General features: G+C 36.5%; 1 protein-coding gene across 7 annotated transcripts in view; it reads left to right on the top strand.

The window, feature by feature from the left end:
• The window catches only part of fnbp1a (formin binding protein 1a), a 69,124-nt gene that overhangs the window by 6,902 nt on the left and 38,942 nt on the right, over positions 1 to 23,280 (top strand). For 5 of the 7 annotated variants that reach the window (XR_012383746.1, XM_073909581.1, XM_073909580.1 and 2 more), the window contains exons 3-6: positions 7,984 to 8,040; positions 8,892 to 9,039; positions 13,281 to 13,343; positions 17,358 to 17,462. Coding sequence is in view for 6 of the 7 variants with exons in the window: in XM_073909581.1 (XP_073765682.1) it covers positions 7,984 to 8,040; positions 8,892 to 9,039; positions 13,281 to 13,343; positions 17,358 to 17,462 (373 nt within the window). In the remaining variant the exon portion in view is untranslated. Of the gene's footprint in view, positions 1 to 7,983; positions 8,041 to 8,891; positions 9,040 to 13,280; positions 13,344 to 17,357; positions 17,463 to 20,589; positions 20,605 to 23,280 lie in introns of all 7 variants that reach the window. The other 2 variants (XM_009303784.4, XM_009303783.5) reach the window with 1 other exon arrangement.

Here is a 23,280-nt window from a genome sequence, read left to right as displayed (position 1 = left end):
ACATGTATTACCATGGATACTAGGTTTCCACAGCTCTGACCCACATTTTTATCATCCACCGCTGAAGCTGTAATATTTCTTTGCCGGCTGCATTTCGGAAGTTTATTAAGCACTGGAGAGACACTGACCCCAAGGAACCATATGACTTCCCAGCATCATCTGCGCTCCTGCTCTAAGACATACGCAGAGAAACCTCAGCGTTTAATAAAGCCCACAGCTGGAGCTCACAGCCGTGCAACAAACAGCCCCTTTCTGCTCGCATGTTAAGAGAAAATCCTCTTTATGCAGCAATCCGGGCATTGTGGTTCGTTTTAAGAACTGTGCCAGACTCTATTTTGTTTTCAAGAAAGAGTCTTTAATGCACAACATCTCCCAGAGGCTTTTTTCTGTTCGGTTCACAAAGATTTATTAAGCGCTAAGCACATGTTAGCCGATAAAGGGCATTGACATGGATCTGTCTGTCCGAAGAATAATAGTCCTGGGTTGGGTTATTCTAATGAGGGTTTATTTATGGCTTTGTCAACCTTTTTCCCATTTGCCGGCGCGTATTGACGCATAGGGCGGCCCATTTAGGCCAATCGTAGGGGAAACTAGCAGACAATAAAGCAACTGCATTGGTGTGGTCTTGTCAAGAAACTGCAAGATGGTGATCTGCCTAGCAACACGTCAGACTCCTGGGAGGAACCGTTCGGTGTGTGCGGAGAGAGAGCGAGAGACGGAGTGAAGGAAAGCTGCAGGAAAACGCATCGAGGGGGCGGCACCGTCAGCATGCGCGCTCACCATCCTAATTGATTTTAAGCCATTTATAGGCCCTCTTGAGTTTAATCACGTAATATCCATGCATGAAGCAATGATTTTCTCTCTCTTTTTTTTACACTGTGTCATTTGACGTCGTTCTCTACTCATTACTCTAGTCTGATTGACAGAGGTCAGCCTTATGAATTGGATGCCTTGTTCGCGATTATTCTGATGGTGACAGTATTAGCTTTTGTTTGTGCCGGCAGCCTCGCATTGCACCATAAGCACCATTAGATCAGATTTGTCATTGACGTGCACGGTTTCATTCATTTAAATGACTGAGACACAAAGACACCTTTGAAACACAGTAAAATGTCCTAGTTTTCTTCTAAACAAATACTCTTTGGCGGAACATAATATGTTTCGTAAATTATGCGGTTTACTTAAAATAAATATTTAAAAGGGTGGTCTAGAGTGTATTTTTAAGGCTTGGTTGTGTTTATAAGATGCAAAGCAATGTGTGCTCGTGCTTCATTAGTAGAAAATTATGTTATTTTTTTCATATATCATTTCATATATTTTTGGCCTTTTTGCCTTTCTTAGATAAGACAGTAATGAGACAAGAAGCGAAGTTGGAGAGAGAGAGGGGGGTAGGGTTGGGAAATGTCCTCGAGCAGGGATTCCAACTCAGAACGCCCTGATGTCGGCGCACTAACCACTAGGCTATTGTGTCGACATATATCTTACTTTGATTACATACTCAGCTAACATGAAAACGACATATTTCCTAGTTCTACTGAAAGTCCCGCCATTGTTTACATCCTTGTTTACGTCCTTGCTACAGCATACCGTTAATGCTAGAAACTATGCATGTAATAGATTAATTTTAATAAATAAGATACTTACAGGTTGTTGCTCACAATCCACAAATAAAAGTTTTTAGCCGAATCCAGCTCTAAACTGGGAGAGATGTCATAGCTGTCATAGGCATAAATATTTTTTTTTTATTCTCTAGAACATAATTAAAATTAAACTGTAAACACTTATCTCCTTGTGTAGTGTCCTTTAGAAGCCCAAATACAGAAACAGAACAAGCTCTGTGGAAATAGCAGTGTTTAGACACCATTTTAGCTTTCTCTGCTACTTTACAGCATTATAGCGCCTCTGGCCACGCCCCTTTGCTGCGCGTGGTGAATGCACGTAACCTGAAGCTTTTGTAATCTTACTAGCCCGGATGTATTTTTTTGTAGTCCCCAAACTTCGTTCTCTGTAGGCTTTGCTAGGCTAACTCTGTAAAAGCTGATAGCTAGTCCCACACAGAATCTGTCCACGCAGAATTTTGCAGATTTCTAGTCTATCATTGATTCTGTTTATTTACTTGTACAGTAATATTGTTAACTAATGTGAAAATATTCATATGATTTATTTTAGGGATGCACCGATATGGATTTTTTGGCCCATATCGATAACCGATAACTCTTCAGACTTAAAGGCCGATAGCCGATATGTATAGGCCGATAATTATAAATATTTCAAAATGTTATATTTTTATACAGCAAACTTTTATAAAAGATTAAACTGCTCTTAGGTACTGAATAGTCTATACTTAAAGTAAAAAAGCTATAATTTCAAAATTGCAAGGTGATTATATAGACCTTTATACACGATTATACATAATTCAGCATGGAAAAAATAGATTTTTTTTCCTTTTCTTTATAGCAAATTAACATGCAAATTGACTGTTGAATAAAAATTATAAGTTAAATTACAAAATGGGATTTAATCAACTAGCAAGTTAAATATATTTTAAATAAAATAAAAATGAAAGAGCTAATGACTGAAACAGCTCAAATGTTTGTGTATAAAGCGTGTTACAGTGATGCACATATGTACAAATATGTCATGTTCGAAAAAGCCTTTTTTAGAGGTGTTTTGACAGTTCAGAGCCACCGTACAAGCGTAAAGCTAGATATAGATAGTAAGTTCTACTTTAGAAAATGTGGCATAGATTCATCCTATTTGGCGTTTTAGATTCTTTTGAACACATGTGGGTGCTGTTTGTCATTCAGAGACAACGCTTCTATGTTCATTCTTGCTGTCTATTGCAGGAAAATGATCGATGAAAAGTTTATGATAAACTGCTGTAAGTTTCATTCAACTGCGGGCGCAGATGACACAGAGCATAATATAAAGACAGACTGTGGCAGCAAGTTGAGGGCGCAACTGTCCCCCGTGCTGCAGTGAAGGCTGTCTGATCAGTGTGTGTGTGTGTGTGTGTGAGGTGACAGCTCTCATGCGTGCTCGGTTTAATCTATGAATATTCCGATCAAACTGAATACAATCTTACATCAACAACACATGGTACGTTGATAATAACAAATAATAATTTTAGATTACAAACAACCCAACCAGTAGTTCAGCACGTGTGCATCGCTGCTGTGATGTTTGCACATGTAATATTTTTTTCCTGAGATGATTTAAACCAAAATACACAATGGCACTCAATCAAACATATCTACAATGATAAGGAACATGGTTACTTACTGAGTTATTAACGCACAGCAGTACCACATGAAGAAAGGGTGGACTTTGAAGGAAGGAGAGCTCCATTATAGTGCACTGGACAAGTTTGAACAAGTTCTGCCCACACATGCGCGAGGCAGGCAGTTTTTCACAATAACCTAATTTGATATCGGCATAATTTAGACATTGGATCGATAACGATAATCTTAAAAATAGCATTTATCGGCCGATAACAATATGGCCGCCGATATATCGTGCATCCCTTATTTTATTTACAATGCAGTTTGTAAAGTAATATTTTCAGTCTTGTGGTAGAGATATTAAATGAGAGACTTGCTTTGTTTACCAAAATAAGGTGGATCTAATTGGATTTGCATTGTAAACATTAGATAAAAGTTTTAAAAGTATTATTTTTTATTTCATGTATTAAGGCTTTATTTATGATGCTCCCAAAATCCTTCCACATAAATCCACAGATTTTTGACAAAATTATATATTAAAAAAATGGCCACAGATTCTGTCTGGCCCTACCTATAGCCCCTTTCACAATTTTCTGGAAAGAGAATTTCAATCAGAACACTCACATCCATGCAGTTTATAAAAATAAAATTTCCGGACACATTTAGCTGCTAAATGTTAGTCAGATGATGTTTCTATGTTCCTTCTTAATGCCAACTGTGGAAAAAATGATTGATAACATGCTTATGATAAATCGCTGTTTGTTTACCTTCAAGCTCTGCTTCAGTTGCTTGACGCGTGTGCATGTAAAGCAGCCGTTGAGCGCCAGCACACACACATATCTCAACATCTGAAAGTGTTACTCCATATGTTTTCATATACGTTGTTCACAATACTTATCCATCCACAGAACTATGCAATGTAGTCAAGTGTGAAAACATTCAGCTGTGGTTTGCTTTTCTGCCTTTGGATGTCTCACAAAGCAGCTGTATGAATGCTAAAGCTTTAGATAAAAGTGAAACCATCAAGAAAAGGCAGACCCCTTCTATGTTTAGAAATACAAGTGCTGCCGTCTAGTGGTCATTTCTAGTTAATGATGTCGGAATTTACAGGTGTTTTTAATGGATGTGTGAATAGTCTTAAAAAAAAGTAATTATGGAAATTTTCTGGATATTTACCGCTATTACTGTGTGAAAGGGGCTAATGTCTCACTTTGCACTGAACTTTGAGCCTATTACATTCAGATATGTTGTTTATGTTCACACAGCTACATTACACGTGAACTAAAGTATAAAAAATGATATCGTAATGGACCACCCTTTTAAGTAGGTCATTTTTGCACCTTTAGCTTCACTAAATTTGTACAATTTCACTATATTTGTAAAAATACAAACTGCCTTCGTTGGTTGGCTGCACAGATACAGTAGTCCTAAACTAAAATTGATGCTATTAATTCACATTTTAGGAGTAAAAGCTCCATTCATTTTTTTCCACTGGGCAATTTATATTTGACTAGGGCTCAACAATGTACCATTTGAGCATCAATATCGCAAAGTGTGTATCTGCAAAAGTCAAATCACATTCATTCATTTTCTTTTCGGTTTAGTCCCTTTATTAATCTGGGGTCGCCACAGTGGAACGAACCGCCAACTTATCCAGCAAATGTTTTACGAAGCATATGTCCTTCCAGCTGCAACCCATCTCTGGGAAACATCCATTCACACTCATACACAACGGACAATTTAGCCTACTCAATTCACCTGCAGCGCAAACAGAGCACCTGGAGGAAACCCACGCGAATGGGGGGAGAACATGCAAACTCCACACAGAAAGACAAGGGGGATATAATCTGAGAGAAGAACAATATTTTAGGAGGTTGAAAACAAGGACAACTTTAAAAAGTTTGTGTACGTCTGTCTGTGGTGTGAAATTATGGAACAGTCTAGATCAGGGATGGGCAAACTTGATCCTCGAGGGCCGGTGTCCCTGCAGAGTTTTGTTCCAACACTAGTCAAACACACCTGAACAAGCTAATCAGTGTCTTCAAGATCACTAGAATGTATAAGCAGGTGTGTTTGATTAGAGTAGGAGCTAAACTGTGAAGGACACCGGCCCTCTAGGACCAAGTTTGCCCACCACTGGTCTAGATCAGACTTTCAAACAATGTTAGGATATTAATCAATTTAAAAAGTTGTATAAATGTTTATTAAAAAAGGAATATAGTGATGAAGGTGATTGAAAAAAGGATAAAATGAGAAAGGTATGATTAAATTGTAATTAATGGCTATTTGCAGTACTGTTAATTTTTTCTCTGGGTCTATGTTACAAAATGTAATTGTACAAATGGAATCAAACATATAATTTCTCAAATATGCCAAAAGGATAAAATATGTCTCATGTAAAAAGAAGAGATAAGTAAAAGAAGAAATAAGTTTATGTAATAGACAAATTATGTGGTAAAGGGGTGAGAAAATAATAAGCTTGTGCTTCATCCCACTCCATTTTCAACCATGTTGAAATGTATTTTTTGTTAATGATATTTTATGTATGATATTTCTGTTCAAGAATAAATAAAATCAAATAAATAAAATAAACGCAGCAAAACAAAAGTTTGCAATGTCAGATTTTTCAAACATCAAGCAGCCCTTAACCATAACTGATTAACAATATACATTTAAAGACAGTATAAGTCCACATATGGTCCACATAAATTTGTTAAAAGTGTTAAGTTAACTTAATCGATTTTTGTTGGGACAACATGAATCAATTGTGTGGAACTTTGCATTTTTTACAGTGAAGATACATCTACTCTACATGAGTAGTTTTGTATTGCATCAATATTAATTTGACTGTGACATTACATGGCTTTGCTTATGGGATTGAAATGCTTTTTTTCCCTCAAGGGGTTACTTAATTAAAAAAATATAATTTTAAATATTTATTATTCAACATCATGTGGTTTCAATCCCTTGAGTCCTTCATTCTTTTTAGAAACAGAAATAAAGGTTTTTTTCAGATTTAAATCTGAGAGAATTTTGTCAAAACAGTCGTTTTCTGTCTTCAGTGGTTCAAATGTAATTTTACGAAGCTCCAAGAACAGTTGTGTGCACCAAAAAACTGTAAAACTAGTTTGTTCACTAGTCTTCAAATGTCTTACATTTACATTTAGGCTCTAAAAAGTCTAAGGATGCTTTTACACCTAGATGTTTGTTTCGGAACCTGGCACATTTCGTTTGGCATATGTGAATCAAGCAGTCCGAAATCGCCTGAAGAGGTGGTCTCGCTTTGGAACAAGAGAATCGATCCACGGGTGTGAAAGCACCCTTAAAAATCACAGAAATATTTTCTTGCAGATCTTAAATCATTTTAAATAGGTCTTATTTTTCCTTTGTTTATGCTAGCCAACTGATTCAACACACAATAAAACTTTATAGCAAAAGTCTATTTATAACTAATATTATAAGAGTCTGTTGTGCAAACATTTAGTATATTATAATTTTCATAGAGATTTTATAAAAATTAGTTTGTTTACAACTAGGGTCTGCTTGTTTTGATACTTTAATTAGAATTAGTACTAATTAGAATTAGTTTTGTGATGGAGAAAGTAATTTATTTATTTTTTTGCTGCTGGGCCATTGACAATGCTTAGTGTTTAGCCCTGTGTAAGCCTGAAAGTTCATGGTCTCAAAAACAAAGGTCTTAAAAATATTTGAATTTGACTTGATGAAACCTATAGAAACCCTGTAGTAGTAAACATGCACCTAATCCAACGCGGAATACCTAGTCGAAGTCATTTTTACAGTATTTGGATGCCTAAAAGTGTTTCTGGAGTTTGGTATGGTTACAGTTGATCTACTGAATTAACAGCCATATCACCCTGCAGCCCAAGACCGGTTACTCACTGAAGCTAAGCAGGGCTGAGCCTGGTTAGTACCTGGATGGGAGACCACTAGGGAACACTAGGTTGCTGTTGGAAGTGGGGTTAGCAGGGGGCGCTCAACCTGTGGTCTGTGTGAGTCCTAATGCCCCTGTAAAAGTGAAGGGAACACTATATTGTCAGTGGGCGCCGTCTTTCGGAAGAGACATTAAACCGAGGTCCTGACTCTCTGTGGTCGTTAAAAATCCCATGGCACTTCTCGTGAAGGAGCAGGGGTGTAACCCTGGTGTTCTGGCCAAAGTCCCTCTATCGGCCCTTATATAAATACACATTACATTACATTTACATTACTGAAGTCCCATGGAATATTTTGACAATGTTTTTTGGCTCTTTTTTTTGGACTTTGAACGTCTTAGAAGAGTTTGTAGTGGGCCAGAGAGCTGGATTTCATCTAAAATATCTGAATATCTCAGAGGTTTCAGAGGATTAGAACGACATGAGAGTGGTTAATTATTAACATAATATCCAAATTTGGTAACCCTTTAAAGTCATTAAATAAACAGTCTAGTATCTTTATCTTTTTGGTGATTTTCATATACTTAGCCAGCTTAAAATAAATGCTGGTTGACTTTAAATTGGCTTTGCTTCTTGGCTTATAATGCTATAACCAAGAGGTTTTTTTTAAATCCATGGGAAAATGAATGTAAAAAATACTTCAGGAGCCAGCTTTTGGGGAAATAGGGGCATGTGCTATTGCAATCTATTGATTAAACAAGTGTTGAACTGTTTCAAATGAGCATAATTCATTAATAGCGAACTTATATAGTTTTATTACAGAAAGAAAATGAAAAATACTCCTATCATGAAGCATATCTGTCTTATTTCAGGAATCTGTCTAAGAAGTATCAGCTCAAGAAGAACTCGAAAGAAGAGGAGGAATACAAGTGAGTGAGGCCAGTTTGGCATTCATAAATCATGTGCATGTGCATCAGTATCATATCTGTAATCATTTACTGATGATGGCTCAAATTTACTCGCATAAAACAATTAATTCCTTATGTACTATCATTTACTAGTTTTAAGTCAGTATTAAAAGTGCTATTTAAAAAAACTATTTTAATAGATTTTAAAATGTAATTTATTTGTATAATGAATTGTCTGCATAATTGTTCTAGTCTTCAGTGTCACATGATCCATCATAAATCATTGTAATATGCTAATGCATTATTGTTGTCATCATCAATGTTGTTGTAATAGATTGAATCCTGGGTAAAGAAACTAATATTTTCTTTCCAAAAAACAAATCTGACTTAAACGTTCATAGCATATATGCACAAATTGGTTTTATTTAGACGTCAAAGTTGTTTGATTTGATCGCAGTAAATTTTAAGTACATTTTATGTGACAATTAATTTTTCAGAATATATATTATTTAATTTAATATTTACTAACCACCCTAGAATTATCTGGACACTTCAGCAAGGCCTGTATGAATGCTTGTATATAATGCATTATATAACAAAATATCAATCCTTTAGGAAATATTATTTAAAAACTGTCTGAAACATTTAAAGTTAAAATATAACTTATCACCATGACATTAAATCACAAATATTAACATGTATTGAGAACACTATGTATTTTGCTTTCATTATATGAGTAGAATTTGCTTTTGTATTTATGAGTCATAATCATGAGTGGACCAGTCCTAAATAAGCAAAGCGATATTATGTGTATCACATTTCATTTTTGCCATTTTGTGATGCTTCATTACATTTTTCCGATTTCCAATCAGGTACACAACATGTCGAGCGTTTCTGATGACCTTAAATGAGCTGAACGACTACGCAGGCCAACACGAAGTCATTGCGGAAAACCTGTCCTCCCAGATCATCGCTGAACTGAGCCGCTACACCCAAGAACTAAAAGCTGAACGCAAATCGGTAAGTCTCTATTCCAAAAAAAATTGCTTTCTTTTTTTTTTGTTTGTGTTTGGTCTATATTTACTCAGTTAACAGAGGGGAAAATAAGTGTTGCACACGTCACTATTTTTCTCAGAAAACATTTCTAAATGTGCTTTTGGTTTGAAATTTTCCCCTGATGTTGTTAACAACCAAAAATATATGCAACAAAAACTAAACTAATTGGCTTACAATTTAAGTTTTGTGAAATAAAATGAAATGGAAAAAAATAGAAGGCGGTTTAGAAAGGCAGTGAAATCCCAGACAGCAGCTGAAATCTCCAAGTAGTTCTTCAGAAGCTGTGTCATTGTAAAATAATATTAGATGCTTCTGTCTAAAATCTACATTATCGAGGTGACCAGGGTGGACAGTTCAGCAAGACAATGATCCAAAACGCAAAAATTAAATACGTTTGAGTAGTTCAGCATTTTCTCCTTGTGTCATTTTATTGTTATTAGCAAGCAACAACCTCCCACTTTCCCTTGTGAAGCAAATACGGAAGTAACTGAAACATCAATTCATCGAAATTCCGCTAGTCTTGGCTCTATAATAAAGCAGATTTGTGTTGACCCCAATGTTAAAATGGGCAACTTTACAGCAGAACAAAAGGTGTTTACAGCCTGGTACAAAGAACGATTTTGGTTCATATAACTAATATTACCCTTCATGACAACTGAAGTGGGGGGGGTCTTTATAACTCATCCATTTAGTATATATTAAGTTATATTAAGTCTGCGTAATTAAGGGTAGGGCCATTTGAGTGACAGCTAGGTCTTGCTGGTTGACATCACTTCACCTCAGCTGGTTCCGGCTGATTAGCCACTGAACTCAGCATATACATCGGTTTTTTGTTTTGTTTTATGTGGCTTTACACAGTCAATTGATTTTTGGAATTATTTCCTACAATTATCAGATGATATGGCATGCTACGTGCACTTAATTGTGCACGTTGTCATACAGTTTTATGCCTGGATTCCATAAGTAGCCTTGCATTTACTAACACAAACTATATTTTACATGTTTGGAAGTAATTTTTATTGTCCTCTGGTAGAAAAACGTCATAAGAACAATGTTTAGTGGCTCAATGTATTACAACAGTGTTTTTAAAGGGCTAAATACTTTATTGATATAGTACACAACCAAGCACATGTGGTCAGAACACAAACGAGTCGCAGGTAATGAAGTATTAAGCTTTTCTCTCAAAGAGAAGCCTGTCAAAGCAAAATGCTAGAAGGCGTTTGTAGCTCCGCTCACGCTCCACCTCTTTGCCCTTGTTTAGTTTCCCCCGGTCAGTGCGATGACGTGCAAATAAAATGGTGACGGTTGGCCACGCCTACTTGTAGCTTCTTTTGTGTTCTTCAAAAACCTATGGGTGACGTCACGGATACTACGTCCATATCATTTACAGTCTATGTTTATTACGCATAACTAGGACCAGACGGAATCTGTGGACGTTTTTTGATATATCTGTGGAGAATTTTGGTAAAAATCTGCAGATTTCTGCGAGTATCCTAACTAAAACCTTAATGTGTAAAACAAAAATAATATATTTAAATTTTATTTAATGTTTAAAATGCAAATTCAGTTAGATTAACAAAGTAAACAAAGCAAGTCTCTCATAATATATCTACTAAAAGACAGAAAACATTACTTTACAAACTGCATCGTACATAAATCAGATGAACATTTTCAAATTAGTCAATAATATTACTGTAATTAATTTAAAAACAATACATATGAATTTTACACATATTTACTTAATTAAATAAACAGAATTAATAATGGGCTGAAAATCTGCAGAAATCTGCGGAATTCTGCGCGGGCAGATTCAGTGCGGGCCTACTCATAACAAATTTGTCAGGTTTTTTTTGTTTTGTTTTACGTTTATGTTTATGTTTGTATTGTTTGAATTTTTACCAAAATCTGGTTCAATTCCATGTCAACAGCTCCTTTATAAATATTATTCCCAGGTAAAAACATGACATGTTCAATACTTATTTTTCCCTCTATATATGACGTTATGTATTTATTTACTGTATTTATTATTTTTTATTGTTCTGCTTTTGTGTTAATGCTCTGTATTTGACATTCATGTGCATTATTTGCAAATAAGAAAATCAATAACAGGATTAAATCCTTAAAAAAAACTACTTTCTAGAGATCAGCTTCCAGAAAAAAAAAGATTAAAATCCCTCAATAACATACAAATCGCCCTTTCAAGGCACGCACCAAAGCATCAAAGTAATTCCTCCTCTGCGTTCTAGCACAGCGCTCACCTCGCACAAATCCAGGGTTAATCGTGTAGGAATATGGTATTATTTTTGTTTATGATTTTCCCCAGCTCTCAGGCCCAATGTGGGTCATGTATTCAGGTCAGTGGAGTTTGAGAAGGTCGCCCTCCCCCTCCTCTATTGGTCCCTCTTGTCTAAAGGTTCTTGAGCGGGTTCAGGAGGCCTCTGTCTGAAGCTGGTGGCTGGAAGTAATACGACAGCAGAGCAAAACGGCTTCGCTCGCCTCTACTGTTCCTCCAACCTCCGCTGATGCATTTCGTCAGTCTTTTGTGTTCAAAATGTCACGGAGAGAGAAAGTGGTCTTTATGTATTTTTCATCGTGGTATGCCTGCGAGTGGGCTGACACAAGCGATCGCCTGTGCCGGGCTGTCAGTGAAGTTTTTTTGCTAATGAGGGCCCCCTAAATAAATGATTTGTGTTCCAGCGGAGGAATTCTGCAGTTAATTATCATTTATTGTACAGGAGCACGTCTTCTCCGCCGTAATTGAATTCTTTTATGGAATGACGAGGGATTTGGAATCAGCGGCAGCTCTGGAATATAATCTTCCGGCAGCTGCTGTCTGGCTTGATTGTCTCATATTTCATTTAATCAGCTTAGTTTCCAATTAAATGTCTTTTCAGCATAATGTATTTTTTATTTTTTTAAAGGACGTGTCGGCAACTTAATAATGAGTCAGATTGGGATAGTTGTGATGACTGTGCAAGAAGGGACATGGATTTTTTTAAGGGTCCTATGAAGTGCTTTGAAATGTGCACTTTTTATTCGATGTTTGACATAATCTAAACCGAAACATGAAGAGAGAGTGGAACATAGTGTAGCTCCTCCCTTTTTAAAAAAACAGCCAATAGTGTTTTGTTTTATTACAGCTCTGCCAGTGAGAGTGGTTGAGCTCAAGCGTATCAAATGAAAAGCAAATGAGAAGCACCTTTAAGGGGGTGGACCATGTGCAATGCTAGAGAACATTTGATTGGTCAGGATTTGATGAGAAAATGAAGTATTAGCTGACGTGAAAAAACATTTCTGATCCATTTCGGCGGAAGTGACAAACTGCAAGGTTTTCATGTTCATATCAGTATTATATCTTCAAAATATGAATTTTGTCACTGTTTTGGAGCACACTAACTTATAGGTATACTAAAAAGTAACAATACTGATAATAACGTCTAAAAAACTTCAACCTTAAACAGTATAGCTCATTGTGAAAACGTACCCCCGTATACATTTCTGGAGAGCACAAATTATGTAGCCAGAGCTACGTATGGCTGCATTTCGTCTTCAAAACCAACACTACGGGGTGGTATGACGCTGCCGACGGCTTGAGACACAAAGATAAATTGAACAAAAGCAAAAGATAAAATAAACAAGTAAATAACAGGAGTGAAAACATGGTAAGATCTCAAAACATGGTAAAAATCAGACAAGGTCTTTTCTTTTTCTGGATTGCTTTTAAACACTATTTGTTTGGGTTTAGGGAAGGGGGTGGGTGGAGTGATCGGTTGGTCAGTCAGTCAACAGGAGCGAATGGCATTTAAGAAAGAAAATTGAGATCTAAAAAAGTGTACATGGTGGCCTCTAGTGGATTTGTAAAAACTGTAAAAAATCCTGCAAACTGGATCCGCTGCGTAAAACATATGCCAGAATAATTGGCGGTTTATTCTGCTGTGGCAAACTCTGACAAATAAGGGACTAAGCTGAAGGAAAATGAATGAATGAGGTGACAGTGCTAAACACTGAGCCACCGTGCTGCCCAATAAAGAAACAAATATTTATAAATAATATAGATATGAACTGCAAACATTTATAATATAATGACTAAATACAGAAACACATTAAAAGTCTTATTAAAACATTATAAAAAAGACCCCAATACAGACCCTATTCTTTGTGTTTATAAATTTTGAACTCGATTTCTTGTCTCTTCTTTTCTCAAGCATTTCCATGATGGCCGCCGAGCGCAGCAGCACATTGAGAATTCCTGGAAGCAGCTGGAATCGGTGAGTCAGTTTAACTCAACAGAACATAATGTGGATATTCAAATTTTTCCTGATATTGGCCTCTCTTTCATCACCTGGCGGAGATATGAGCTGGAACTGGGCAGCCTTTTACAATAAATGCTTGTGTGAAAAGAGCTACAGTTGACTGTAAAAGACAATCAACAGTAACCTACCGCTACCGTTTTTAAAGGAGTCATGAACTGCCTATTTTATGTTTATTTTACACTGTCTTATGACAACCACTTTTGATGTTATCAAGATTTTTTACAATAAAAAAACATAATAAACACATAATAAACATAATAGGCTATTTCCTGTCCAGTTTTGATGCCCTTGATTTGAACTTGTTGTATGAATAGGATTGCTGACAGTTTTACATATATAGACATTTATGAAAGTTCAAAAAGATAGCTGTAGTGAACTTCTGCATGTGTGTTTGACAGTCTGCGTTCTTCATAGATGGCTGAAAAGCACATGCTTTAAATACTGAGTAGTACTTTGGTCACAAGTATTAGCTTCGACAACAATTAATACTAAAATATTGAAAACATCCATTTCCAGCCAACATTTGAGTGCTGTGGAGAAATGCCTGTGATTGGACTGATTGATCATCAGTTCAACACTCTTCATTGCTGTTCACTGAGTGCAATTCCAGATATACGAACACTGGAGTTTCAAAGCTGTGTAGATCAGTAGATCTGTCAGCAGATTGCTCATATGTCAGCCTAAAGAAAGACCAACAGATCGACGTGGCTTTAAAACGATCCAGTGTCCTTGTATCCGTGTTTGCAGTTGGTGCAGTGAACTGATGACCGTCATGGCCAATCACAGTCATTTCTGTTAAGCGAGATGTGAACACAATGGCCAGTCAGCGCTGTTTAAGTATGAGCTCAACAGCACTTAAATTTTATCGACAAATGGATGTTTTTAAATCTTCAGGACCAATAGGCACCAAACTCAATACTTTTGACAACACTACTGTGTAGTACACATCAAAGGGTGTACTCACAGTAGGCTATTAGAGCCGTGCCCGGGTGCATTTGACACTCATTTTTAGTTGTGTAAAGAATCACAAATCTCATGGTTCGGATCGCACTATGGTTTTTGAGTCACGGATTGGACCATTTTTTGAATCAGCAAAAAAGGGAGGAGACAAATGTCTTTTGCTTTCCATTAATACAAAAATGTTACAGCAAAAAACATTGGTTTAACAAACAGAACTTAGAACCTGTTATTAAAAAAAAAAAAAATTAGGAAAGAACCAGCTAAAAACGGAAAATATTCAATATGCAAAATTATCTTTGCTACTGTTGCTACTAATGCTAAATATAAAAATTTAACATCTTCTACAACATATCATATTAATTTTTAATCAATGATTCAATTCACACATAAAACTTCATGTTTATTTAAAGAGCCCATATCATGGGTTTTTGAAAATGCCCTTCCATGTAGTGTGTAACACAGCTCTAAGTGAAGTATCCAGCTAAGGCTTAAATCTGTAAGAGTACAGTGTTTAAAACGGTTGATTCATCGATAAAAAGTCACGTTAAAAACGCGACGCGTGCTGCTTTGTTTACGGAGCTTCGTGGAGGAGGGTAGTGTGTGCGCGCGCTGTCGTCCAGAGTTAAGTGTGTGTGTTTGTGCGCAAGGACGAGGGCAATATGTGTGTGTGTGTTTGTGTGTGTGTCTGTGAAAAGAGCAGAGTGAGACAAGCTAGGAGATCTCCTCAACAGTTTTTGGAGTTTTTGCTCAATAAAATAGTCAGTCGTCTGTATTTTCAAGTCCATCGTCTGTATTTACATTGACCCACTGGCAGCTAAAATCCACGCCTACACTATCGAGCGTGTATGAACTGACTACTTTTATATTGCTGATTAGCTGTTGGGCATTTCACTCTCTCACTGAAGGCAGTCGACCAATCGCAACAGACTGTCATCGGTCCAATCAGCGCAGATTAGCTTGTAAGGAGGGGTTTGGGAACAAATGAATCACTGGATGATTCATACGGGAGTCGCTGGAATAATTAGGTAAAAATAAATGCAGATTATAAGACCATGAAAGTGTTTTTTGACCTTGCATGCATATTAGACTGTTGTTGGAGACCCTTACAACCAAGATATGACCCTATTTCATGTATAATATGGGCTTTTTAAGGCGTATCATTTTGAAAACCTATTCAGTGACATTATTTTGATGGTTGTTTGTCACCACCTGTTGGTTACACAATGTTATTGCTACAAAATTCATCAGCGTCAAGTTTCATTAAACTGTGATTTTAATCTTTACCATAAACATCAGTGTTTAAATCTGAACTATAAACTGTTCTCTCAGTACCTCTGTGTTATTTAATTGTTTGTAACGAACTGAAAATGTGTAAAATCTGAAGCTCTCTTTATCAAACTCAGATTTGAATGCAGCGCTTTCAAATAATAAACATGCAAATCATTGTCATTTATCATTCATGTTGCTGCCGGTTTGAATTGAGATTACGATCTTTTAATGTCTAATTGTGCAGCTTTGCGCTGAATGCATTAATGCAGGCTAAACAAACAGTGACAGAAAACACATTTAATTAATAACCTAAGAAAGCATTCAGGTAGGTCCCACCACAACTTTTTCCATTTTCCATTATCATTATATTTTACAGCTCAGCCAAAATGCTTTCATACATGTGGTTCAAATGGGAGACGATTTCTCTGCAGTTGTTATAAATGTTGTATTAACCTACAAGTTCGAAAAAAATTAGATTAATCTGCAGCTCACATGCGTTCCAAATCGTGGGTTGTGATCTGTATGGATCACAGATCAACCGTAAACCGTTACACCCTTACTCATTTCCCAGTTCATTTGACAAGCGTGAGTGGTAGTGGTAGAGTGTTCTTCAGTTGGGCTCAGGTGCGGTATACATGTTGTGTGAGTGCAAAGCGAACCTGAGCGCGAATCTGAAGATCTGATGTCACTTTTAAGGGACTGTTTCATTTGGATTTATTAATCATTCTTACTTTTCACTAAGCCTCACAGCAAGAAGGTCGCTGGTTCAAGCCTCAGTCGGGTCAGTTGGCGTTTCTGTGTGGAGTTTGCATGTTCTCCCCATGTTTGCGTGGGTTTCCTCCACAAGCTTAAAAACATGTAGTATCGAATTGGGTAGGCTAAATTGACCATAGTGTGTATGTGTTGCAGCTGGAAGGGCATCCACTGCGTAAACATATGCTGGATAAGTTGCCAGTTCATTCTGCTGTGGCGACCCCAGATTAATAAAGAGACGAAAAGAAAATGAATGAATGAATGAACTTTTCAATGAATGCGAACTGTAATAGTTTATTAAAGATGCAAACCCCTCGCTGCACGTCAGCTGCCATCTTCAACAAACCTCCTAATACGTGCAGCACACTGACTTTTATGAAAAAGTCAGCTCAAAAGATAAAATGCAGTGTGAGTGAGTGCGGGCCGATGGGGGAGAGGGAAAGGGGGAAAAGCGTGCCCCGGCACAGTTTAAGGCAAGTGTGCCTAGTGTGAGTACACCCAAAGAATCTGTAGTAACATAAAGCATTAATTAGTCCATAACAGACGTCAGTTCAAAGGCATATTTAAAATATGCTTAGCCACGCCCTCCAACTATTGCTTTGCTGCTAGTGGAGCACAAAAAAAAAAAACCACGCCCCCTACTTTATATTCTGTTTAAGTTGGAAATACATCATACCAAAATAAAAGTCTTTAGCAACTTCTGGTTTACCAAGACTTTAATACACTGTTAAACAAAAAAAATCCGACTTAAAATTGTAAGGCAACTGGCTGCAGAGCTGTTTTAGTTGACTTAACTTAAATTGAGTTAAGTGCAGTGCTCGGGTTAAAAGTTGAGTTAACTCAAAAAAAGCTGTGGAGCAAAGTTGCCTTACAATTTTAAGTTGAGTCAACTTCTTTTGTTTTTACAGTGCAAATATATCAACGCTAACTGTTTGCAATGAGTAGTATAAAATGAATCTGACATGTTATATGTTTGTTTATTTGCAGAGTAAGAGAAGATTTGAGAGAGACTGTAAGGAAGCGGATCGCGCCCAGCATTACTTTGACAAGATGGACGCGGACATTAACGTGACTAAAGCTGATGTGGAAAAGGTACGTATTCCCTGTTTGCATGCGTGTGAAGAGACTGATCCTTTCACAAATCCTCATTCTCCATGACTGCTTTCATCCTTTTCTGTGAGTCTGTGTGGAAGATCCCTCTTTGAAACGAGGCAGTGGTGACGGATGGTGATATAACCCATGGCAAGCTTAACTTTATTAAAGTTAGAGTGAATATCTCCTCCTCATACCTTTTACCTCACTTGTTCCTACCCTACAACACTTCAGACAATAAACAAGACTTTGATTCTTGCTAATGTTTCATAGGTCTTTATTATTTGCCATTTAGACGTATTACTAGAGTGATTAGAAAAACAGATAATATCAACACAGGCTCATTTTGAAAATATACCCCCGTATACATTTCTGGAGAGTGTGAATTATGTAGCCATAGTTACTTATTGCTGCATTTCGATTTTAAAACAACCGCTATGGGGTGATATGATGCTATGGGACGGTATGTTGCTTACCTCTGCATGGACGGCTTTTCCACTGTTACCAATTTTCCCAGTAGCTCGCCATATGCGTTGGTGGACGTGAGCTGCAGAGAGTAGTTGACCGCCTCAACCGGGTTCGAGTTTGACAAAGAACGGTTCCAGAAAGCGGGTAAAACAAAAAGCAACAAGTTCCAACAGAAGTCCAACAAATAAAATAAACGGTAAATAACAGGGTGAGAATGTGTTAAGATCTAAAAAATGTGTTTTTCTACATTGCTTTTGAAAACACTGCGATTGGGTTTGGGAAGGGGGTGATTGGGTCAATTGGTGCTTTTGTAAACACTATCAGTTGGGTTTAGGGAAAGGGGTGGGTGAAGGAATAGGTCAGTCTAATGACAGTGGCCTCTGGTGGATTCAGCAGGCAAAAAAGCATACCTTCTGGGACATATTTCGCTCTCTCCAGAAATGTATAAAGGGGCACATATCAATAATGAGAAAGAGGTGGATAATATCTTTATATCATATTTTTGTTTAATAATACTTTCCAATGCAGTGCCAGGTTTCAGAAACCTTGCAAATATGTAACTTAGTATATTTATTATTAACACACATTTTTGCCATTTGTTGAATTGTGCATATATTTAAATGCATTAAATTATATTTGTTTTTCAATTCAAAGAAACCAAATAAATTCTCGGGCAGGTTTCTAAAACTATATACCTTTCTAAAAAATAATAAAATAAGCAACAATTTGAGTTATGAGATTAAAAGAATGTACTTTATGTATTTTAGAGTCATTGCAATGTCTGTTTTGCTAATAATCACAGACAAATGTTCTGCAGTGTACAAAACTTGATTTGTTTCTGAAAATCAATTCAATCTACTTATTTCAAACATTCAATTTAAAACAGATTCAGTGAAATGTAAAATATCTGTTAAATACAGTCTCAAATACACTCACCGCCCACTTTATTAGGTACATTTTACTAGTATTGGGTTGGACCCCATTTTGCCTTCAGAACTGCCTTAATTATTCGGGGCATAGACTCAACAAGGTACTGAAAATATTTCTCAGAGATTTTGGTTCATATTGACATGATCGCATAACGCAGTTGCTGCAGATTTGTCGGCTGCACATCCATGATGCAAATCCCCCATTCCACCACATCCCAAAGGTGCTCTATTGGATTGAGATCTGGTAACTTTGGGGACCATTTGAGTAAAGTGAACTCATTGTCATGTTCAAGAAACCAGTCTGAGATGATTCACGCTTTATGACGGTGCGTTATCCTGCTGGAAGTAGCCATCAGAAGATGGGTATACTGTGATCATAAAGGGATGGACATGGTCAGCAACAATACTCCGGTTGGCTGTGGCGATGACACAATGCTCAGTTAGTACTAATGGGCCCAAAGTGTGACAAGAAAATATCCCCCGCACCATTACACAACCATCAGCATCCTGAACTAAAGATACAAAGCAGGATTGATCCATACTGTTATGTTGTTGACGCCAAATTCAGAGAGCTTGAGAGTGGGCTCATTTTACTCGGCCTATCAAGTCGGTATTAAGTAGTGACTTCAAAAGTTTGTAGACACACCCTAGCAACCACTTTAAGCCCCCTAATAATCATATAACAACACAAACAAGCCATATTTCAGCACAGGATTCATAGAAACACCGGGTTTGGCCTCTTTTGATGCAGGCTGATTAAATCGCTTTTGTTTTCACTTATTAAAACGTCGTTGCCACAGCCTAGCAACCACTTAGAATACCCTATCAACCACATAAGCACATGAATTTAACCGTTTCTCCGCATTTACTGCTATTTTGCCCAGTTTAGTACCATTTTGTACCCCATCGATTTGCCATGCAAACCCCACTCACATTTTCTTTAGGAAATGTACAATTCTAGTTTGAGTTACTTTTGCCTTTCTATAAGCTCAAACCAGTCTGGCCATTCTCCTCTGACCTCTGGCATCAACAAGGCATTTGTGCCCACATTCTCTGTAAACCCTAGAGATGGTTGTGCTTGAAAATCCCAGTAGATCAGCAGTTTCTGAAATACTCAGACCAGCCCGCCTGGCACCAACAATCATGCCATGTTAAAAGTCACTTAAATCATCTTTCTTCTCCTTTCTAATGCTCGGTTTGAACTGCAGCAGATCGTCTTGACCATGTCTAAATGCCTAAATGCATTGAGTTGCTGCCATGTGATTGGCTGATTAGAAATTTGCATTAACGAGCAGTTAGACAGGTGTACCTAATAAAGTGGCCGGTGAGTGTATATAAATTTTTTTCATTTTTATTTATAAAACAATTAATTACACAATAAATAAAAATAGGTAAATTTTTCACTCCTACAAAATGAATAATAATAGATTATTGCAAGTGATAAAATTCAAAGCTTTTTCTTATTAAAAAATCACTTGAAAATGCAATATGAATCAGCCACACTAGGAAAATGTATATTATTTAAAAACTTTATAAGCTAAGCCCATACATTTTTTTTTTTTTTAATAAGAAACAAAGACAGTTTTAATGGCAGCAACCTGTCATGACTGTAAGGCCAAAGAATCAGCTTTGGTTTTGCCCATGTGTAGATGTTTTCTTAAGCAACTTCTGTTATTAGTGCGTCTGTGACACTAATCGACTCTGTCTTTGTTTTTTAACATGTCTTAAAGCGGTGTTCTCTCAAGGTAGGTTTGAACCAAGAGTCGTCTTTGTCGGTGGGGAGTTTGTTAAGTTGTTCGGTGTATTACCCATATCAGCAAAGAGTGTTTGTCGTAATTTTCGTTGGTTTTTTTTGTTGGTTTTGTTTTGTTTCTTGTTTTTTAGCTTCTGTTACGTTCACGTCTATGCTTGCAGCGAACCTTTTCCTGTATTCACCTTGTACAAATGTACAGAATAAGACTTGTCATGGAAGACTGATGTTAAAATGCGAAAATGGGCTACGTTGTAAGGGTTACAGCGGAGACTGAATTCACAAAATCAATACCTATTACTGCACAATTTACTGTCGACCACAAAAAAGTCCCGAGTCTGAGAGTCTGTGCACACTGTCTGGTTCATGTACATGCTGTTGTTTATGTACAGCGGCCCCAAAAAGCATTTAGATGCTTATTAATAAATACATGGATTTCATTGCATTGTATGCAGTATTAAATCAAGTGGCTCAAGCTGGTAAAATAATTCAATTTGTTTTATTTAAATGATGCAACTGCATTTCAAAACCTGATGACATCTATAAGACAATTGTAATATAATAAGCTAAAATGCTTGAGTAAAATATGTATTTTTTTTGCATATGGGTTGTTGATGTGATGTTGCATTATCACTCAAATGAATATAATCAGTATTAGTGTAGTATTTAAAATGCAGTAAATGGTTAAACATTTCTTTGTCTTGAATATCCTATGGAATGACTGTCTCAAGCAGGGGTGCCCAAACGTATCTTTATAAGGGCAATGAAACAAACTTGATTAAGAGCTCTGGGCCGAAGGTAAACATACCAAACTGTATTAAATTAAAGTTGACATGGGTAATTTTAAAATTTATTTCCTAATATTTAATCCAAGTGTGCTGTTTGGGATGTCTTCATCCACGCTGGAGTGATTTTGAGTCTTAATTTGGCCACAACTTTCTCTGTGTTCCAGCAAATGGAATGATTTGGGGTGCCAAATCTTATTTAGACACATATTAAGGCTGCACGAATAATCGAAAAAAGATTGTGATCTCGATTTAACCCTACACACAATCTTAATCCAGTTCCACTACGATTGACCAGTTCATTTTCAAGGTCATGAGAGAAGCGTAAAGGCGGACGCAAAAGTCTTCACATTGTTTTATATACAGTAAGATGCTCAGCAACATGGACACTTCCAAATGGCGTTAAAAGCATCACATAATGTACTTATAAGGTATAATTCATCCAAAAATGTAATTTGTGTATCGATGTATTCACAGCATAATCACACATAAGCTGATTGATGCATTGTTTGTTTGGCGCATGCCTGCCAATGATGTCTACTTAAGTGAACAGATCCTGCATAGGCTGTGAATAACAGCTAATAACGTAAATAACATTTAGTTTGTTGCACATGTGTGATCATTTGGGAGCCATGTGGGAAGGATGATTTTCATGTTTGTTTTGTTTCTCAAATTGACAACAGCCATTTCATGAGCCGCACTGGGCAGTGAAAGTGAAACTGGCACGCTCATCATTTAAATGATCTTATCGCATTTTACAGTTAGAATTACGTCAAGCATTTCATATGTTTTTCCTTTCATAGCAAACACAAAGTGTTGTACATGGAAATAAATGTTTACTGTGTCAGTATAAGTACTCTAGCCTATATAATGTTAAATATAATGTAAGAGGGAATCTACTAATGACAAATGTTTCATTTAATCAGTGAAACAATTATCAATGTTGTCAATGACAAATGACAAGCATACTGTATGTCTTAAACCTAACAATTCAACTTCTGAATTATTAATAGTTGTATTCTGATAACATCACATCACTGTGAATTAACAACCAGGACATGTTTAAAGTCTATTGAAGTCCACCATTCCAAGTCTATACAAACTTGAGCGTTTTAACCAAACAGAAGACCTACACATAGGCCTAATATTATTGATGTTTTACCATATATTTGAGGTTTAACAATAATAATAATAATAATAATAATAGTTCACTCATAGTAACCTTTATTTTATATCTTCAGAAAATCCTTATCTTGATTTTATTAAAAAAAAAAAAAAAAAAAATCATGATTCTTATTTTAGCCAGATTTCTGCAGCCCTAACACAATTTTTTGGAAAATGTTTTAAAACCTAAAAAAAACAAATCAACAATAGACTCTGGGCAAATTTGCGACCCTTTCATTATGTTTGTGGCTGTTTTTGCCCCATTAAATTTTATTATAACAGTATTTTTTATTGCAAATCATGACACCATATAATCATTCATTTTTAATTGTTGCTGGTTTTACCACAATTAAATTACAAATTTTTCAACAGGGAAAACCAGCACCACTTGATTTGGTCGCCGATGTCTTTTCATTTACAACATGTAATTGGAAAATTTATTTTAGCTTTTCTTGTGGCTGAGCAAAAAATAAAGAATGAAAAGGTAAGGTTAAATCTGAAATGACAATCTCTCTCTAAGGCATTCGCCTCAACCACCTCCCCATCATTCTCCTTATCTTCTCAGCTGGGATGGTGGGCCAAATCAAAGGTTACTATGGGCCAATTTTTTAGTGGTTTGGGCATCTCTAAAGCATGGTTCAATAAATTACACCTCATAAAATTAGTATTTTAGTAAATGGCAATCATTTTTTCATCTATATCTATATCTATCTATATCTAAA

This window comes from Danio rerio, chromosome 8 (genome assembly GCF_049306965.1).
Source record: "Danio rerio strain Tuebingen ecotype United States chromosome 8, GRCz12tu, whole genome shotgun sequence".
Lineage (NCBI taxonomy): Eukaryota > Metazoa > Chordata > Actinopteri > Cypriniformes > Danionidae > Danio > Danio rerio.
This window is presented reverse-complemented; position numbering and strand designations above follow the sequence as displayed.